The sequence below is a fragment of the Pleurodeles waltl genome, chromosome 1_1 (assembly GCF_031143425.1).
Source record: "Pleurodeles waltl isolate 20211129_DDA chromosome 1_1, aPleWal1.hap1.20221129, whole genome shotgun sequence".
NCBI lineage: Eukaryota > Metazoa > Chordata > Amphibia > Caudata > Salamandridae > Pleurodeles > Pleurodeles waltl.
Window position 1 is genome coordinate 437,969,316 of NC_090436.1, and position 20,483 is coordinate 437,989,798.

Here is a 20,483-nt window from a genome sequence, read left to right on the forward strand (position 1 = left end):
AATTTATTTTAAAAATCCTCCATATACAGAGGTCAGCTTTCACTGCCAATAAAATCTGTAGTTTGTGAAGTGGTAAACGCCCCAGAGAAAGTTATGCCGTGCCACCAGCAAAATGTCCTTTCACCTCTTTCCACCCTACATGCAGATTTTAAGAAAACCAACAGCTTCTGCACTTTTTGCAATTCCGGATGTTGCAAACCAATCACCATGGTGGAGCCTTCCATTTTCCCTGGGTCTAAAGGGACACCTACCTCCCTAGCCAAGTCGACGAAATGCTGAAACATTCTACCATACTCACCTATGTTCATCGTACCAATGAACAAAAAATTGTCCAGATAATGTGAGACCTCTATATGGCCACCACCTTTGGAAAAGAGACGAAACGGAAATCTGACAGATGTATGGACTATAGCTGAAAAGCAGATTTGATAGCACTCTCCATACCTTTTCCACTTTGTCGCACCAACCTCACAGCATCATCCAGTAAAGCAACCCAGGGAGGAGATCGGCTTCACCTTGGCTCCCTCCAGGTCCCTTCATGCTCCTCCCCTGTATTTGAGTGGTTAGGGATTAAACATGGCACCCATTCAGTTCTAGTCTGTACTGTCAAAGAAGCTGCCATACCCACAGCCCAGTAAAGGCAGAGAAATCCCTGCCTGCCAAGTGGGTATCTCTATATTTGTTGGGTAGCTCTCAATGGCGCCTGCATGGCCTCCGCTGACCTCACAGGCTAGTGGGTTGCTATCTGGGTCTAAATGACACTATTAGCTTTTTTCATAAATTCAGGGTCCATGTTTACTACCTTTTACTACAGACGCCTGAATTCGCACATCTGTTTATTTCCCTCATTACACTTTCACACTGTTTCAAAAGTGCAGGAATAAATCTTGTTGCAACATGCTAACACTGTTTCAACCAAAAATAACGTTTTTGAATACTTTTGTTAAAGTAATTATTGAAACAATGATGAAACCAGTATTTATGCAAAATCCCAGGATGCTAAGTGATTTGGGGAGAGTATAAGGTGACCTTGTACTAATTTGGAGGAATTGTCACTGTAATGTTATGTGCTTGTGATCATTAAATAATGAAGAAACCCTTGTTTCTAGGGAAAACATTTCACATCATTCTTGAACAAGATGGTGTCTCCAGAAGTGGAAGGTGAGAAAGTGATCATGTTTCATCAAAGTATTTGTCTGTCAGCTTTTTGCATCATGATTCGAGCTCTTGTAAGTATGTAAATGCTATTTCAATACCGCAAACCTAGTCAAACGGCAGCAGATCTTCTGTGCAGGGTCAAAGACAAGCATAAAGTCAATGATTCATATAGCTAACTTTCGAGTAAAGACAAACTGTTGCTGTGAAATTCTTTTTGTACAATATATATCTGTTTGCTTTTTTGTTCATTTTAGACATTTATCAATCACTCAATCAAGGTTTTATAGAACACACAGCTACTCAGAGTGTCCCAGCGCTTAGGGCTCATTGGCCATCTGTGCCTAAAATAAGTTTATATTATTGGAAAATACAGTGGAAAGAGATTGATAAATGCATTTCCTCATTAAAAGATTTGAGTATCAGTAAGACATGCCAAAGAAAATCTCACCCTAGAAGGAGCAATATCCACCTAAACAATGGCAGACATCTGGGCACCCACCGCTAGTGGTTTTCAATCGCCGGCATAGTCCAATTGTTTGTGTGAGAGAAAGATCCGATTGACATATAATGAAAGCAAATCAGAGAACATTTGTACATCACAAAATGCAGGTTCAAGGCTGAACTTGTAAATGTATGAACCTACATTATCAATGTACTCCAAAATAATATATCAGTGTAAATACCTAACACAGTGGCGTTGGAGTAATCTATTTAGGAAACTAGATCATATCTGTGATCTTCATCTTATTTCATAGCATCCATATTCATAAATTTGTTTTCCTAAGCCCTTAAATGAGTCACAACCAGAGATTAGCTGTTTAAGGGATATCAAGGCCAATCCCTTCTCCTCCCCTAACTAGTTTGTTCAACACCTGCAAATATCTCAACGTCTGTGAAGAGGACCCTAGCTTAGAGGAAAAAAGAGGGTAACAAGAGGTAAGCAGAGAGACACACTGATGGGACAGAAAAGTCCTCTACATGCTGAAGACGTGTACCCCTGCCTTGAGTGCCCAACTGTACTGTTGTCTGGATCCCAAACCCTGATTTTTTTTATCATAGGTAAACACAGATCATGCATGTGCACCATGACACAGGCCTGTCTCACAGATTGTGGTCTAGTTGGACTGAGAGCGGCACTCAAAGTGCTACCCTCATAGTGGTGGAAGGCTACCACCTTCACCAGGAGTAAAGCAGCACAAGCACAGCAGTGGCAGCATACCGTGTAGTGATCAGTAGCACTGAACAGGACCTTTTTACCCTGTGTCACTGGAGTGAGGACTACAGGTTCACTCACCATTTTAAAAGTTCCACTGTTGTGTGCTTAACTCACCCTTGGTCTACATCAGGTAGATGTTGAGTACTACATAGTGCAGGAGTAGTGACTGCGCTGTATGAACATATGCTTGGGAAGGTACAGTGCAGAGATAGAAGAGTACTGTGTAGTACATGTGGAATCAGTACACATGCTGAGTATATGTATGCCTGAGAGGAATACATTACATGAAAGATGTAGTGCTGAGCAGTGAGGGCTTAATAAAAGCATGTGCTGGGTGTATATGTACTTTCATAGAGTACAATACTTGAAGGGTGTAGAGTTGTGCAGAGTTCACATGGGGTGTGTGTGTGCTGGCAGAGTGTGTGTTGGTAAACAGCACACCCTGGCACAGTATAGAAAATCTTCAGTGCTGAACAGTGAACTGTGAGTTAAGCGCTGTGAAGGGCCCGTATCGCTGTGTTGAAGTGACCCTGTATGCCACATGGGGCCACCAGTGAAGGTGCTACTGTGAGAAGCACTGGGACTCATAACCATCTTGGCGGGGTGTTTGTACCAGAGGAACTTACGCCAGTACTATCGAGTACTGCGGCAAATCCGTTTGCCAGGAGGGGCTGCAAGTACCAAGGTTGCAGAAGAATTTGGGCCGCCGCCCGGAGGAGATACTGAGTCTACATTCAGTGGGCTGGACATGTACTGCAAGGGATCGTGCACCCTCGGATTCCCTTCTGGCTTGCCTCCCAGCTGGGTAAACCAACTTACAATGTCTTTGCAAGCCGGGAGTTACGTCAACAATTGAGAGAACTTCAGCAGTGCAGCTCAGGAGAGAGAGCCCGTGCCACCGGGTGCTGCTGTGTGGGCCATGGACAGCCAACGTCTCTGAGCAGGGCTTGCGGGTGCTCATGCAGAGAGCACTTGCTGCACTGCTGAACTCTTCCATGCTGTGAGAGAGGGTAAGATGTGAACAGTGTAGGTTGGGCCTCTGGGGACTTGCTGCTATTTGACTAAATCCTGAAGAGTCAAGGGGAACTCTTGAGTGTGGCCTAATAGAGAGCATTCCCTGGATGATGCCACCACTGAATGGGGAATAACCCCTAACATGTTACATGAAGGAGGGTGGCACAGGGATTTGCTTGACAACTATTAGAGCCCTGACCTCAAGGGGATTGTGTTGTTGCTTCTGAATGTGGTATTCCTTTGCGTGTGCAGAGGTAGAAATCAAAAACTTATTTTTCCTATAAAAAGCAAATATTTGACTGGACATTGATTTATTGTTTGCACTATGTGCACTTCGAGTTATGAGGCGTGTTCACTGATCTGTATCTACACTTCCTCCGGGAAAGCCTTGACTGCTCAACCACAGCTACTACTCAAAGTCAAGTGCAGAAGGGATACTTGGACCAGTTGAGCGGGATCCATAATAACTCAGGCCCTGGGACATCAGGAGTAAAAATCCTCAACATCACAGTTGGACCCAGTAGCCCCTGCGTGCCCTGTGGCCTTTTGAAAGGGGCTCTTACACACATGCTCTTGCGGGTTGTCTCATGGAAAACCTGAACGAAAGGTGTTATACTTCAGCAATAACTAGAGCAGTAAGGGTATTCAATTATTTTATTCACAGGAAAGGCAATAAACACACCACACTCTCTGACAGTAGCATTCAGCTGACAGTTCTAATGGGTTTCAGAGGAATATCGTCACTTGAACATTCAACTGAGAAAGTCCCAACAGTAGGGACATCAGGGGTGGAAAAGGGAATAAAGGTTATAATAGAAGGTTATGGCAGAGAGTCTTAGATCAATAGTCAAAGAGATAAACAAATTCACCACTTTAGGGGAGAGGTCACAATCAGTAGAGGTAAGCCCACCAAAAGTACACAAACATAGATATCAAAGAACAAGATCTTGACTTACATGGTGCAGAGTGTAGTCCAACTAAAACTAGCCTCAAAGCATATCTGGAGTCATGCTCATTAGTAGAGGTATGGGCTAATGATATTGCAACATCTGTAACAAGGAAGCCTGGGAGTAGCAAAGCAAAATTCTGGAATCAGACAAAAATATACAAAATGTTGCAGAAAATTCACATGTCCGTCTTCAAATTGTGTTGGAGTCCATGCAGCCTTTTTTCCTCCTCAAGGAATGAAAACTGGAGCATAGGCAATGTAGTAGTGTGCCATGTAAATAGGTGAATAGCCAACATGTTTCATCCACAACAGACTTTATCAAAGCTGACAGGTTTCTGTCTTTTCTACACTACACTGAGTGCTCCAATCATTCATATACCTTGTATTACTGTGAGTCCCAAATTTCTTGGGTCCCACACACAAAACCTGGGTGTTCCTTTTTGGTTGTTCAAGCACCAATAGAGCAGATTTAATAAACTAGATTTCATTTTGGACTACTTCTTGTCTCTCAAATAATTACTCTCTATAGTTAGGATGTGCAACTGTTCTATTCACTGCTACCATTCCAATAGCAAGAGGCAAACAATAAGGGCTGTGAACCAAGATGGAGAAAAACAAAGTTGAGGCTACAAGTATCCCCTGTGCAGCCAGAAGCATAAGAGAAGTAGGTATAACATAGCATGTGACATGTCCATGGACTGAAGTTTCTTTCTGACTCTAATGAAAGCCATGAATGTCTCTTGAACAGTTAATGTGAAATCGAGGTAAAAAGACTAGTGAGCAACTTAGAACTCGTTTCTCATGCACCATAATCCGAACTGCATCACTGTTGCTGTACTATAGTATGCATGTGATTGTTTACCTTGGGGGCCCACTGACACAAGCCTAAGCACTAACTAGAGATGGGCCTGCTCTATTATAAAGATGGATGAGGAACTGACTCTTGTCAAATAGATCTACAAGAAAAAACTCAACACATGTCTTCATTTTGCCTATTTGTTGGCTTCAGTATGCCGATAATTTTGATGTTCTTACTACTGGATCTTGCCTCCAGGTCCTCACTTTTATCTTTTATGATCAGTGTGTTCTCTATTTTAAGCCCTTTCATTTAATACAGATACTAAGAGCCCCCTAGCGCCACAGGAGGGACACTTTTCATGATGTTCCGGTGGCGCTAACCACTGCTGCATATTTACAAGGAGGTGTAATGCCACTTTCTGAGATGATACGTCTCCCTGTAAATACGGGCCCCTCTTACGCAGTTTTCTGCATCAAAGGGGCGTGCAATGGGTGTTGCAGTGGGCATTCCACTGCAACACCCATCGCTTTTGACGCTGCCCTAGATTTACGAGAATTTGTAAATCTGTGGCAGCGCCAAAAGCGAACGCCACCCCAGGGGTGGCGTTAGCATGGCAAAAGGAGGAGGAATGCTTTTAGTCCTCCTCCTTTTTTCCGTTTTCTAAAAAGCAGCACACACATATAAGAAGCAAAATGCCATGTTCGATTATTTATGTGCAGGAAGGTGTCCCTTCCTGCACATAAATAATCATTCCAAAATGATGCTATGGTACTTCTGTGCGTGCTGCATTTTGCATTTTTCATTTTGCAGCACACATAGAAGTGCCAAATCGCCACTATAGAAGGGACACCTTCCTGCACATAAACAATCCACCCCTTCAATACAGACATCCTTTCACTATAGTGCAAGGATGCCTCTGTTGGCGCAGGCAGCTTAATTCGGCGCTGGTGCAGGGGGAAACACAGGGGTGTGGCATATTCCTGTAAAAATGGCATCTCCTTGCATTTCAAAAGTGCACAGCGCAGCGCTGCTATTTTTGGCACAGCACCGCGTTGCGCCACTGTGAAATAAATGAGGGTCAAAATCTTCAATACCTGATATGACACACAGTACCTAATTTCAAGATACCCATTAATTCTGCTGTGAGATATTGGTGCTGGATTCTGGCTCGTATCTACATGTTAGTCACTAGTTATTGTTCCATAATAGGTAGTAACATGCAAACCCGGTAATGCTGAGCCCAGTTCTGCATGTTTTTTCTCTTTTGGGGAAAGTAAAAGTCCAAAAACTGAAAACATTTACTACCTATTTGGAGCAGGTAATAAATGTTATGGGGGCTTTTCCTTTTGACCCGGGGAGACTAAAAGTGGACAAGGAGCATCAGGAGGGCAAATTTCTATTTTCTCAAAATGGAGGGAGATATTTCTGATTCCCTATGCTGATAAATGTGGGCAGGCACTCACCAAGGACAGCAGCTGCCTGCAGCCCCTGCATCTCCGCTTAAGGCACCAGGTCTTTTGTTTCTGGGCCCATAATAATTGGGTCTGGAGATACCAAAAAACATAGCTGCCCCAAGGGATACAACCCAACCAACTCATGCTGAGGGCATCAATCATGTATATTCTGGATGTCTGCTTGTCCAAATTCTCCAATAAATGCTTCATGTGCATTGTCAGAACAACATTCTTCACATCTATGCTTCATAGGCTCTGTCTCAGGTCTTTTAATATCTCTTTCAAGTTCATTTAATCTATCTCATTGTTAGAAGGTGGTTTGAAGCATTCTTGGAGCCATGCTTCTTTTCCTATGTGCTTATCGATCTCCTGGGATCAAATACAAGTTATTCTTATGTTTTTTTTCTGATTTACCTATACTACTGTACACTTATGTGGCACTTTCCCATGTGGGTTCAGGGATTATGCAAGAGTGAAACACAGGTTTCAACCTACCTTCACAAAATTAACACTAAGGCGGTCATTATGAACATGGCGGTAAAGACTGCCAACCGCCGTGGCGCGGTGAACAGAACCCCGCCGGCGGCGGCGAATGGAAACCCGCCATATAATGAACAAAAAACCCAACCCCGCCAAACATTCCCACACCACCACTCCCCGCCAGGACCCTGTCGGCGGGAATCACGGCCCACCCCACTCCGCCACCGCCAAGCACACCCACATCCCGCCCTCCAAATAAAGATGCCCAAATTACCTCGGCGGACAGTGGAGGCCGGACAACCATTGGTGGCTGCGACCACCACGGGTGGCAAGTGGGCCCAACAGCAACCACTGCACACATTGGCTATGCTTAGCACCGACACACCTGACACACATCCAGAACACCATAAAACACCCCCAGACACACCCCACAATCCCTTGCAAGGAAACCAGGACCAGAAGACGGAGAGCACCAGAGCCAGACAGAGAATGCCAGCAGACATCACACGCATAGCGACCCACAAAGGAGCACCCAAACATCGTCACCAGTCCCGATGCCATCCACCACCCTCACCAGGCCCCCCCCAAAAAAAATCCACGTTTCACCGAAAGGGAGCTAAGGACCATGGTGGACGAGATCCTAAAAGTGGAGCCACAAATATTCGGCTCCGAGGTGCATCACACACCCATCGCCCGGAAAATGGAGCTGTGGCAGACCAATCGTCAACAGGGTGAATGCAGTGGGACACCATCCACGCACCAGGGACGATATCCGCAAGAGATGGAATGACCTGCGGGGGAAGTCCGGGCCATGGCACCCAGGCACCACATCGCAGTGCAGAAGACTGGGGGAGGGCCGCCACCAACACCACCGGACTACACCGACTGGGAGGAGAAGGTACTCGCCATCCTGCACCCAGAGGGACTCACTGGACTCCCTGGAGGAATGGACTCGGGTAAGTCGTCTACATTTACCCCATATACACCATACCTGTAATGCATGCACCACCCCACCCCACCCACACCCACCTAGACCCACACCCCTCCCAGCCATTACCCACCACATCCACCACCCTGCATCACCCACAACTCACTACCAGGCCCACATCACTCCCGCTGTGCACAGCCACCCACCCCTGCACGTTCCCACAATGGAATAATAACACCCACCACAATGTAACGCCACCACTGCCACTAGATGCTATGTCCACCTCACAAAGGCACCCCTGAAGGCCACTGAAAGTCACACAAGCACTAAATTGTACAGTACTGCCCACCTCAGACCCTCCTACATATGTAGCAAACACTTCTATGTCCCCCAACAGGCACCCCTACCCATGCAACCCTAATGGAGGGGACAAGGAGTGCCACAGCATTCCAGGGAGACAGAGGCACATCACAGGACACTGGTGAAGGATCCCTGGACACTGAGGAGCAGGCAGGCCCCTCACACAGCCCTGGATGCTCACCATGCAGCAGCCCCACCCAGGAAAACACTGTCACCCCTAAAACCCAGTCAAGACCAGCAGGCCAGGGGAGGCGTGCCCACACCAGTGGAACCAGGGCACAAACAGGTGGACCACAGCAACAGAGGCCACAGTCTCCCACCCCCAACATGCAGGAAGACGAGGGCCCCAGTACTAGTGGCACGTCCAGACCTGCGCAGGGGACACAGGCACAGGGGGCCAGGGCAAGGTCAAGTGCCCCAGTGGGTCAGGGGGTAGGGCACCGGATAGATGCAGCAGCCCAGGGCGTCACGGCAGAGGTATTGGGGACATACCAACATACTCAAGACAGGTTGGCACAGATTGTAACCACCCTGGAGCAAAGCCAGAGGATGCAGCTGGAACACCACCAACAGGCCATGGAGCAGTGGAAAGAACACAATGCCACAATGGCCACCATTTCTGGAGCACTGCTGCAGTTGGTCAACAAACCCTCAGACACCCACACCGGACAAGAGGCCCCCACAACAGCCCTGGACAAACAGCAACAGTTGTCCCAAGCAGCAGAAACAGCACAGGAAAAAACCCTCCTAGGAATCGCAAGGGCCGACCATATCACCCCAAGTAGCTTCACAGCAGGCGCCCAAACGTAGTCTCAGACCAAGATATGGCACTGGAAACCCAGCTAAGAACAAGCCTCCTGCCAACAATTGACACTGCTGCTACTGCCAAGCAACCAACCCACCACATTCACAAACTGCACTTACCTGAGGGCTACATGATGTACAGAACTACAAATAGGACCCACCTATGAAATCAAACAGGCCTGCCACCAAGTCAGTTGTGAGGACAACCAACCATAACAACATTCATCACTGTACATAGCACATTTCACTGTATTCCACCACAAACAACATATCTCACATGTAACACTGTCCACTGTCTTCAATGTTGAACAAAGTGGAGTAATGATGCAACAGGCAGGGATAAACTTTATTGTCAAATTGTGCATGCTGCTGGTAGAGTGTTTTTCTAAAAAGTCAAGAAGGGAATGCTTATGTGGTCTGTCAGTACCATGCTGAAGAGGTCCATGACTCGCATATCATGGCCAAATCCCCCTAGTTGAGATGGCACACTTACAGTATCAGTCACTAACCACATATACAGGTTGAAGTCCCAGACAGTTATTGGAAGTAGAGTTGTATCAGTTGGTTTCTGGAATTTACATCTTCCCCTTCCTCATCCTCACCATCACTCTCCTCACCTCTCTGAGGTAACAGATCAGGACCTATAGCACCCTCCACCTCCAAAAGGGGGATTGAATGTCTCACTGCCACGTTGTGCAGCATGCAGCAAGCCACCACTATCCTACACACCTTATCAGGCCCATAGGCCAGGGAACCCCCAGAGATATGTAGGCACCGGAATCTAGCCTTCAGGAGACCTATAGTACACTCTGTCACCCTCCTAGTACGTCCATGGGCCCATCTGCATCCATCCTGGGATTCCTCACTGGTGTCAGGAGCCAGCGCAAGTTTGGATAGCCAGAATCACCTAGAGAAATGGTCAATACAGAGTCGGCATTGCAATGTCCTTAGTCTGACAGGCTGGTTTTCTGCAATGTGTCAGTTAGTGACAGGCACACTTACCTATGATCCACCCTCTGTCCTCTTGGAGTTGTTACATCTTTTGTGGCACACTACTGTTCCTCAAAACAAATGAATCATGGACTGAACCAGGAATCATGGCATTCACATGGGATATATACTGGTCTGCGGTACATACCAATTGGATGTTCATGGAGTGAAAGTTCTTCCTGTACACCTGTTCACTCACTCTTGGGGGGGATGATGGGTATGTGGGTTCCATCTATGGCACCAATAACGTGGAATGTTGCAAAGGCATAGAAGTCTGATTTGATGGCAGGGAGCTCAGCACTTTGGGGGATTCACACATAGGATTGCAGATGTTGTACAAATGCATTTAGAAATCTTGTAAGTACTTGGCTGAACATTGGCTGTGAGAAACCAGCACCCATGCCCACTGTCACTTGAAATGAGCCTGTGGCCAAGAAATAGAGTGCGGAGGGCACCTGCACCTCAGTTGGAATGGCATGCTGATTACGATTTCCGGGAGTCAGTGCAGGATCCAGTAATGCACAAAGGTCCTGAATAGTTGCACATGTGAGTCTGTAAGTGATAATGATCTGACGCTCCACCATGGTCCCCATATCCACAAGACCACAAGTGGTCTGTACACAGAAGGTGCCCTTCCTTGCCACAAGGGTCTGTACCTGTGAGGGGTATGAACAAGGAGTCATGTGCACACATACACAGGCATATTTGCTAAACACATTCACTGCATTCTTCATAGTAGTGACTGTACAATAACTGCAACCTGACAAATGTACATTGTCATCACTAAGAGGGAACGGAGTAAATCTTATGTGATAATATACTCTATGGATAGAGACATATGTAATTCAAATGGCTAGTAGGCCCAGCATTGTGACTAAATTGAATTTCTAGATGCGTAGGTGATGGCAAAATGTCTGCCCACTGTAGTTCTGCCCCTTCGTTGTGGAAGTGACCTAAGACCGCTATCGGTTGACGTCACATCGTTCGGCGGTGTTTACCGCTGTTTGCACCCTCATTGGATAACATGGATGCCAATGGGGATTCTTGGCGTATCTTGATCGCCGCAGGCGATGACGGTGCATTCCACCGCGGAACGTAAGCGCGTTCATCATCGTGTGGTCACTTGACTCCCTGATCTTGGGCGGAATAGTACTCCACTCCGTGTACTGCTGTGGCCTGCCTCTGGCTATGGATGTTCCACGTGGTGCAGGGGAAAGGGCCCCGGCTTTCACCCAGGAAGAACTGGAGAAACTGGTGGAAGGGGTCCTGCCCCTGTACGGCAGACTCTACGGCCGGCCAGAGGTACAGGTGAGTCCGGTGTAATGGATGGAGTGGATTGCTCAGATGTGCGTTCCTGTGAGCCAGGATGGGGCTTGGTGCATGGAATGCTCCGTGCCACTGTCCTGCATGTCTGGGAGTACTGTCTGTACTATGTCTAACAATCAGCCAGCTACTGCCATCGTGCAGGTGCCTGACCTCTGTGTTTCTTCTCTGTGTCTCCCTACTAGGTCAGCGCCCACCAGAAGAGGGCACATTGGCATGCCATCGCCAAGGAGGTACGGACCCTGGGGGTCTACAACCGGCGGAGCATCCACTGTCGGAAGAGGTGGGAGGACCTGCGGCGCTGGGCGTGGAAGATCAGTGAGGCCCAGCTGGGGAAGTCCTCCCAACGTGGTAGGGGTGCCCGTCGGGCACTGACCCCCTTAATGCGAAGGATCCTGTCGGTGGCGTACCCAGACCTGGATGGGCGCTTGAAGGCTGCACAGAAGTCACAAGGGGGTGAGTACTCACAGCCCATACTTCAACCTGGAAGGATGAGTGTGTGTGCGATAGGGCTCATGGGGCTTAGAGCAGGGTTTTGACTGGTGTCCAGCTACTGTCTGCCCCCCAAAGGGTGTAGGGGTGTCCCTGTCAGGTTTCACCTACCTCAGCTTCAATGCAATGACAGTATATGGGTGTAGGTCAGTATACTGCTCAGTAGTCAGGGCCATGGTCATGGGCCTTATACACGGTGCTGCCTGTTGGGTGTGTCTGCTGGGTAGGTGTATATCTGGCCATTGTGTATCAGCATTCAGCTACTTACAAGTGTCTCTCCTGTTTTGTCTCCCCATCCCTGTTCTCTTTTGTGTGTCTGGTATAGCATCAACATCAGGCGAGGGAGCTGAGGCACCAGCTAGTGGGGAGACAGCGGCCCACGGATCCTCGGAGGCAGAGACAACCGACGCCCAGGGGACCAGTGGGTGGGAGGGTGAGGGGACTTCCACGGGGGAGGCTACTACCACCGGTGGTAGTGACTCTGAAACCTCCTCCGATGGGGGTCCTCCGGCGGTGGCGGACACTAGTGGACAAATCACGACCATGACAACTTCTGCCACCACCCATACTATCAGTGCCCTCCCTTCTGCTCCCCACCGAGATGGCCGTGCCCTCCCACCCAGAAAGGTGGCCGTTTCCTTCGCCCCAGGCACCTCCTCCCCTGCCCCAGTCAGCCCTACTGCCCTCACAGAGTAGGCTATTGACCTCCTGAGAACCATCTCCGTAGGGCAGACAACCATTGTCAATGCCATCCAGGGGCTAGCATCAGAGGTGCAGCAGGCTAATGCCTATCTGGATGGCATTTACTGTGCGGTGTCTGCCCTACAGAGATCTTTTCAGGCTCTGGCCTCCTCTTGGACAGCAGCCAGTTTCCCTAGCCATTCCGTCCCCCCTCCAACCTCCTCTACCCCTTCCAGCACCCCACTCCCTTCACCCGCCCAAGGCACACATTCAGACACGCAGTCAAGCACATCAACACACAAGAAGCACACTTCTAAACACAAGCACCACACCTCCCACTACAAGCTTTCACACAGCCAACATACACCTGCACACACAACAATGTCCACTTCCCCCAGTGTACCTGCCTCTTCCGCCTCCCTGTCTGTCTCCTCTACATGCACATCCTCATGCACTGCACAGTCACTCACTGTTACTGCTCCTCTTCCTACACTCACCACAATAGCAGACAGCCATATATGCACCCCATACACCACACCTGCACTCACCACCTCCACTGTAGTTGAAATATGCAGCACACTCACCCGACTTGCAGACACCCACCCAACATACCTCCAAACTAGCTGTCTGTCTTCTCCCACTGTGTCCACCCCCCCACCTCCCAAAACACTCAAACACAGCAAGACATCCACCCATCAGACATCCACCACACCACAGCATACTGAGCAGTCACTGGCACCCACTACCCGCACACCTACACCCCATACATCAACTCCCTCTGCCTCCACTCCCACGCCCTCATCTACGCCCACCCCAATTGCTCCCAAGAAACGTTTCCTCTCCCGTGTAGACCTGTTTGAACCCACTGGCCCACCCCGTCTTGTCCCAAAATGTGCCCACTTCCTTGCCCTTTCCGCTCCTTCCACATCGCAGCACACCCTGGTCCAGGCTTCCCATTCCTGTGCTCCTTCTCGACTTAAGAAGAAGGCCCGCTCTGAGCCTAAGGCATACAGCTCCGCCCGTGCCAAACAGCCCCCACCCCCTTCTAAGGAGAATCCCACCCCCCTCCAACCTCCTTATGCAAGTCAAAGTCTCACCCCGTCGTAAATCCCCACCCCCAGCCCCCTGCCCCAATTCCGTGAGATGCCTGGATCCCCCTATGGTGCCCTGTTGAGTGGAGTACCCAGCCCTTGTGGGAGTCAGGTGTGGCCAGTTGTGGCCAAGGAAGATAGACTTTTTATGGACTGGCCATTGGCCCTGTTTTCATCATTTCGCTCAGTGAGCTTCATAATAAAGTTTCGGTGTGGCCTGTGTTTGGGCTGCATGCAGTTCCACACTGGTGTTTGTTTAAATAATTTATGGCTGTTGTGCTATTGTATGTCCTATGGCCAAGTTGCAGTGGCCCTCGGTCGGGTACGTCCCTCTTGGTGTGGGGTGTCTGACTACTGCTGCTGGGTAGGGTTGGGGGGGCTTTGTGGGGTGGGTGGAGTGGGTGGGTATGTAAGTTTGCCCTTTCCTCCCTTGTTTTGTAGGTTGCGGTACTTACTGTCGTCGTCTTCGTTGGCGGTCTCGGTCGTATGGCAAGGAGCAAGGATGGCATGATCTGCAGCTCTCTGTCCATGGCTGCCGCTGCACGTTTTGTTGAGCTCCGGTGAGTGTTTCCTTCTATTTGTTTCATTTCCGCCTGGGTTTGTGTGGCGGTGGTTCCCGCCCCGGAACTGGCGGCTGAGTGGTGGTTCATAATTTGATGGGCGGGTTGGGCCTTTCCGACGGCCTGTGGGCAACCTCTGCCGTCGTCAGCGGGAATCCTTTCCTGTCGGTGGGTGGTGCGCGGGATGCGTGAATTTTGTTTGGCTCATTATTTGGCGGTCCGGACCGCTCCTCTGATGGCGGTTTCTGCCGCCGGCGGTGCGGAACGGACCGCCATGTTCATAATGAGGGCCTAAGTTCCTGTGTTCACCAGCGTTCCTAGGCTTAATGATCGTATTTACTCTACCATAGCTCTCAATTGTTTTATTTTATGTCCCAGTATATTAGGAGATATGTTGTTTCATGAATTCCCTTGTTTGCAACTGTGCATATGAGTCACTCAGCTTTATTTTGGTCAACTTTTATTAATGCCAGTGTTCTGGTACAGCCTAAAGGCAGGCATGCTCATGCATTGCCTTAGGATCTATATGTACCAGAGCCCTCAGATATAATTTTTTTGCCTTAGCACCCTGAAAGTCAGCCAAACACCATTCCAGCAAAACAAAGCATTAGAATCATTCACTCATCACAGCTCCAAGCCAATGGCCTTCATCCAGCCTATAAATTCCCTTCCTCAGGAAGACCATCTTCATATCATGTGGGCCAGACAGCCACAGAGTGCATTTCTCTGTGGATGCATGGAACTGAATATTTCATCCTCCCTTCAACCAGTACACCTTAAATGACATCCCTCTTCGGTGGTACTACGGCCTATAACACAGAACATGGCCACTGGAATTCTTCACTCTCATCAGTGCACTTCTTACATTTTCCTACCATGTAGCCCCAATGCAGTTTGTTCTAAACTTTCAGCAACGTTCATAGCCTCTTGCCTGGCAAGTCCTGAGTGTTACCAGCATAAGGTGCGCAGCTGTACTACCTCTGAGTGACCTGCTGAATGTCTTCCTGCCAGTTTGCCAGCTGCTCTTTCACTACCAATCCCCTGCAAGGCAAGATGGAGGGCATTCATAGCTTACAAGTACATCACCACAACAGCAACAAGAATGCCATCTGGACGCCTTCTTTATCTCAGGTATGGTGAAATGTCATTTCACACACCTGACAGTAGGTCATACAGGAACTCTTATGAGGGAATGACCTGCAAGATTGTTCATAGAGGGCAACTCACAGAAGGCCTTCAAGTGAGAACCTGAGTCCACCAGGGTTGGTTGCTCTCGTCTTTTCTCTTCCTGCTGGCCATTGACTGGATCATGAAGACATCCACAGAAAGGAGAAGAAATGGGGTCCAGTGGACACCTTAGATGCAGCTCAACGATCTGGCCCTACTCTCCCATACCCATAAGCAGATGCAAGAAAAGATACACAATGTGGCAGCCACATTAGCACAACTTGGTCTCAACATCCACAGGGGAAAAACCAAGATCCTGAACACTAATATGTCCAATTCAGCTACAGTCACTCTTGTTGGTGATGTAGTGGAAGAGGTTGAGGCCTTCAACTATCTGAGCAGTTTCATAGACAAGCAAAACAGCACAGACACCGATGTCAAGGCAAGAATCAGCAAAGACCTGGAGCTCCAAGATCAGGCTTTTTAACACCAATGTAAAACAAGCATTTGCAATGCACTAGGGTCTCGCATTTGTCGGAGTTACAGCTGTTCACAGTTGTAAACTCCCAACCGGATTTTTCTTGCATTAAAAGAAAAAAACAGCGCAATCGCGCTGCTACAGTTCACACGTAATAATACCCATCGGCAAAAATGCAATTATGAGCGCTTTTACGGCCCGCTTGTGTCAACTGTTTTACTTCTTATTTTCAGTTTGTGTCGCAAGAATAGTCCAGTTGAGAATTTACAACGCTAATAGCTCAGGTTCGAGCAAACGCGAGACCCATTGCAGTTCAAGTGCTTGTTTTCCAGATGCTGGTGTTAATTGGTTATACTCTCCAGCTCAGCATGTTCTGTTATAGGTTTGCATCCCTGATGACTGTATTGATTCCAGGTACATACCACAGCAAACTATCAAACGGAACTTGAAATCTGGATTTCACAACTGACATTGACAATGGAGAGGTCATTACATAGTTAAAACCAGCACCCCTCTCACACTCCTGAATCCTCCCAGATTGGTACAATCTACAGCTATGCCCATGTGATGTGGCTAGGTCTACACTGTGGTCTACACTGGAGAAGCGTGGCACAATGGTTAGAGCAGCAGACCTCTGATGCAGAGATCTGGCCCAGGACCAGGGTTCAATTCCCACCTTGGTGGGTCTTGGGCTCAATTCCCTTGGACCAGATAATTCTTGCCTCGGTGCCTCATCTAATTAATGGGTCCCACTCTGTAACTCTGGGCAATAGCTTGCTTAATCTCCACAACGGCCCTCACAGCACTTGGATGCCTGGCTTCACCTTGGGGCTGTCCAGGAGTGGGTGCCTCACAGGAAAAAGCCAGGAGGGGTATGCGTACAGTGCCTTGAGATCCTAACGGATGAGTAGTGAGCTATACAAGCGTGAAGTTTACACTCTGTAAATATCTTTAAAAATGACCTGGCTTTACATTCTGATATGCACAATTTATGCAGTGCCGGAAAATGTTAACTGTGCTCAGCTTCGGCGGCTTTTAAATTGAGACTGTTTCTCGTGTGGTGCCCGTTTCAGATGGCCATTGTTTTACAGGGGCACGATGATGTTCCTGCCGTGCTTTCCTTGTCTTCACTTGGAAAAACAAAATGCACTGGTCATATCTCTGCAGCAGCATATATAAACCTGCGGTCTCCCTGAACAAATATCTGTGGGTGCATAGGTATATATTATGGAAACAGGCTTAATGATTCATTACATTGTGAGAAAACGATCGTAATAGGTAGGAAAATTTAATTAGCATTTCAATGATCTCATTTTTGCAAGAGACTGTCAGGAGGCCGGTACATCTTCCTCTCACTGGCGGTCCTTCCTGTTTGCAGACACCCTAGTTTTAAATATCTCCCGGTCAGACATCTACCATCCCACTTTTGGGGAACAGACGGGTGGGCGCACTTCTCTCTCACCTCGTAAGGGGGGGGGGTCCTCCGGTGCTTGCATAGGCTTTGCAAGCCAAACGACCTCATTTTTACATCTGTTCATAAGTTGGTGGTGATGACCCGTTTGCAAAATTATTTCTAAAGTGTTTGTAGAAAAACAACATATTGTCAAGCTATACCATGCTGTTAAACTCACGCTTGTGGTTACAGTTGCCTAGGTTTCTTCTTTAAACCGCAGCTGAATTCACTCTAATTTTTCTTGATGCACACTTGTAGAATCCCTGCCCTGGAAGCATCACTCAGATTAGTGTGAACTCTTTTGTAACTTGGCTTTCATTTTTGTAAACGTTACTTGAGGCAGACATGTTAACCGTGTTCCCTTCTTCGAGATATTGTTGCTAAAACCTAGAGCATTTTGGTAATCAATCCCTGTTTCTAGTGCTAGCCCCTACGCTGCCACTGACCACTATTTTATATTTAATAATGCTGCAATTTGCTTACTGCTTGTTTACTGCTGTCGTATTTGTAATGTGCAGCAAGTGCCAAAGGCCAAGCTTCTAGGCACAGTATACAACTAGCAGCCATGAAGGAAGAAAACAAACAATAGAAAGGGCTTGATCGCGCTGCAAAAATAGAGAAAAAGTAGTCCAAAAACCCAGCGAGCCTCGCATGTTTTCTGTAGCTGCGCTCGAGGAGGGCTAACCACCGGAAAAGGCATGACGTATGCGTGCCTTCCACTAATCAAAAGAAGCGGATTCTAACAGGCAAGCCAACTTGCCAATGAAAGACACTGACAAGTTGGCTTGCCAATGAAAGACACTGACGTGACGTGGACGGGGCTCCGAGCCCTTTTCTAATACCTAAAGCGTCTCGCTAGCATGCGACGCAGGCTCGACCCTAAAAAGGTCTTCTGTATGGAGCAGAAGCTTGGAGGACAACAGTATGCACCACCAACAAAGTCCAGACCTTTATTAACACCTATCTGAGGAAGATCCTCCAAATCCTCTGGCCAAACACCATCAGCAACAACTATCTTTGGTAGCAGACTTCCCAACTCTCTGCCCATTAAGATATTGTGAAAAGATGCTGGGACTGGACAGATCACACCCGCCGCAAGCCTGTGTCACATACCACCAGGCAATCCCTGACATGGAACCCTCAAGGGAAAAGGAATAGAGGAAGGCAAACAAAAACCTGGAACAAAGGCCTTGAGGCTGACTGCAAGGAGATGGGCTACATCTGGAGTCAGACTGAAAGAAAACCACAAGACAAAGATGGCTTTAGAGTCCTGGTTGATGGCCTGTACCCCAGGGGGTGGTAGGCATAAGTAAGTAAGTACGTGTGCTGGCAGTTTGATGGCAGGCCATATTGGTTATTGATGGATTATGAACTCAGCTAACCAAAATAAATATGGGACGTCAAAAGGGAAAGTGGAAGAACATTGTATTGCTTTTCATATATCGCTAGGTTAAGAGATCAGATCCAGTTGTTCTGGATAAATAAGTTTGGTTGCTTCATCATAGGCTTTCTCACCCCACCCTGGTTAGATGGTTACTATGAGAGTGAACTCAAAGTCAAGGAGTAAAAGGAAGATCTTGATAAATTATAATTCCTGGATAATGATAGGCATCCAGATAAAAATACTTTAGGGTAACCCTATAGAATATCACTTTATTGTTAGGTGCTCTAGGTATGATTGTTATAGGACTCTTATTGTTTGAGCGATGCTGGATTCAGGGCAGCAGCACCACCACTTGTGGGTGACTGAGTCATTCCCACACCAGTTGGTGGCTGCCGGCCCAAACCTATGGGCTTGCTAGCAGCACCTCACCCAAACCAAGAAGGAAGGGTGGCATCCTTTCGCATGACATGCTACTGACCTCTCAGGGAAGTTGCGATTAACAGATCTCACCCCTTTCTCTTGTTAGCAAAAGGTCTCATACCCACACACAGAGGCAATAAAGAAATGCAGAGTGGTTTCTAAAACATTTATTGACAAGACTGCAATCTATGATAAAACATATGAGCTGCAATTATTAGAAAAATTAGGCATAACAAAATTAGGAATGTGATGGTTAGTGAGAAAAAGATGAACAATCCCAGCATATTGCAATGAACATGTATTTAGAATTTCTACCTAATGCCTAGCATCTAGCTTCTAGTGAGAGCACAGTGGTGATAGCCCAATTTGTCCATACTCAGTCCGTGAGAGAAGAACTCACCCCCATTACCTTAGAATGAAGGTCTACCCGGCATCTCCTTAGTTGGCTTGCAGAGACAAGGCTGAGGTCTTGCTGAAAATGGCATGCAACATAGATGGAAATCCTGGTCGGAAGGACCCCTCTCAACTCCAACTAGGCCTCCATGGTGTTTTATAGAAAAGCATGTTTTTGTTCTGCGAAATAGGCCTGACATGGGCATGTTCCTAAGTATTATACAATGTGCGTGCTCTTGTAGTGACAATGCCAAACATTATCTTGTGTTGGTCTCATACTGTTCCCTGTCAACCTTGGGTCAGGAACATGATGAGAAATGTTGCGTGTAGTAATTATAACGCTGTCACATAATAGAAGCTTATTAGGAAAAATAAAACATCCTGACTGAAAAGCAACTATTCTAAAATGAATAAATGAGAATAGAGCATATTATCTAGGTAATGGGACACGGGCAGCAGGCCTAAGCAAAGCTAAAATGCAGTGGTGGCTGGTGACATTTAAAAATGGTGGGGCATAAAAGTTCGGGATGAGAGCCTGTGGCGAGCGAGCCCTACTGTCATAAGGGGGGTTCGGTGGGGTTCTCCCCTGAAACATTTTTGCAAAAAAGAGTTGGCAAAGTGTAGTTATGACATCAGTAAAGAGATTTCATATGATAATGACAGCATTATAAATGTTCTTCATAAATGAACCAAAGAAAATGGAGGATTACAAAGTCCTAATGAATACTGAGTAAACAAATGCTAGCTGTAAATCTTACAATATTATGTAATGCAAAAAGGTACAGTGCCCAATGACCAATACATATGACATTTTACTTGTAATGAAAAGACCTGCTTAACAACCCTTATTGACCACCCATACAAGGCTTATTAGCATTATTTGAAGAGA

At 47.4% G+C, this 20,483-nt stretch overlaps 1 protein-coding gene across 1 annotated transcript in view; it reads left to right on the forward strand.

The window, feature by feature from the left end:
• The window catches only part of LOC138284976 (baculoviral IAP repeat-containing protein 1-like), a 796,353-nt gene that overhangs the window by 221,786 nt on the left and 554,084 nt on the right, over nucleotides 1-20,483 (forward strand). Inside the window, exon 5 of the mRNA XM_069224352.1 lies at nucleotides 1,110-1,161. Coding sequence (XP_069080453.1) covers nucleotides 1,110-1,161 — 52 coding nt within the window. The remainder of the gene's footprint in view (nucleotides 1-1,109; nucleotides 1,162-20,483) is intronic.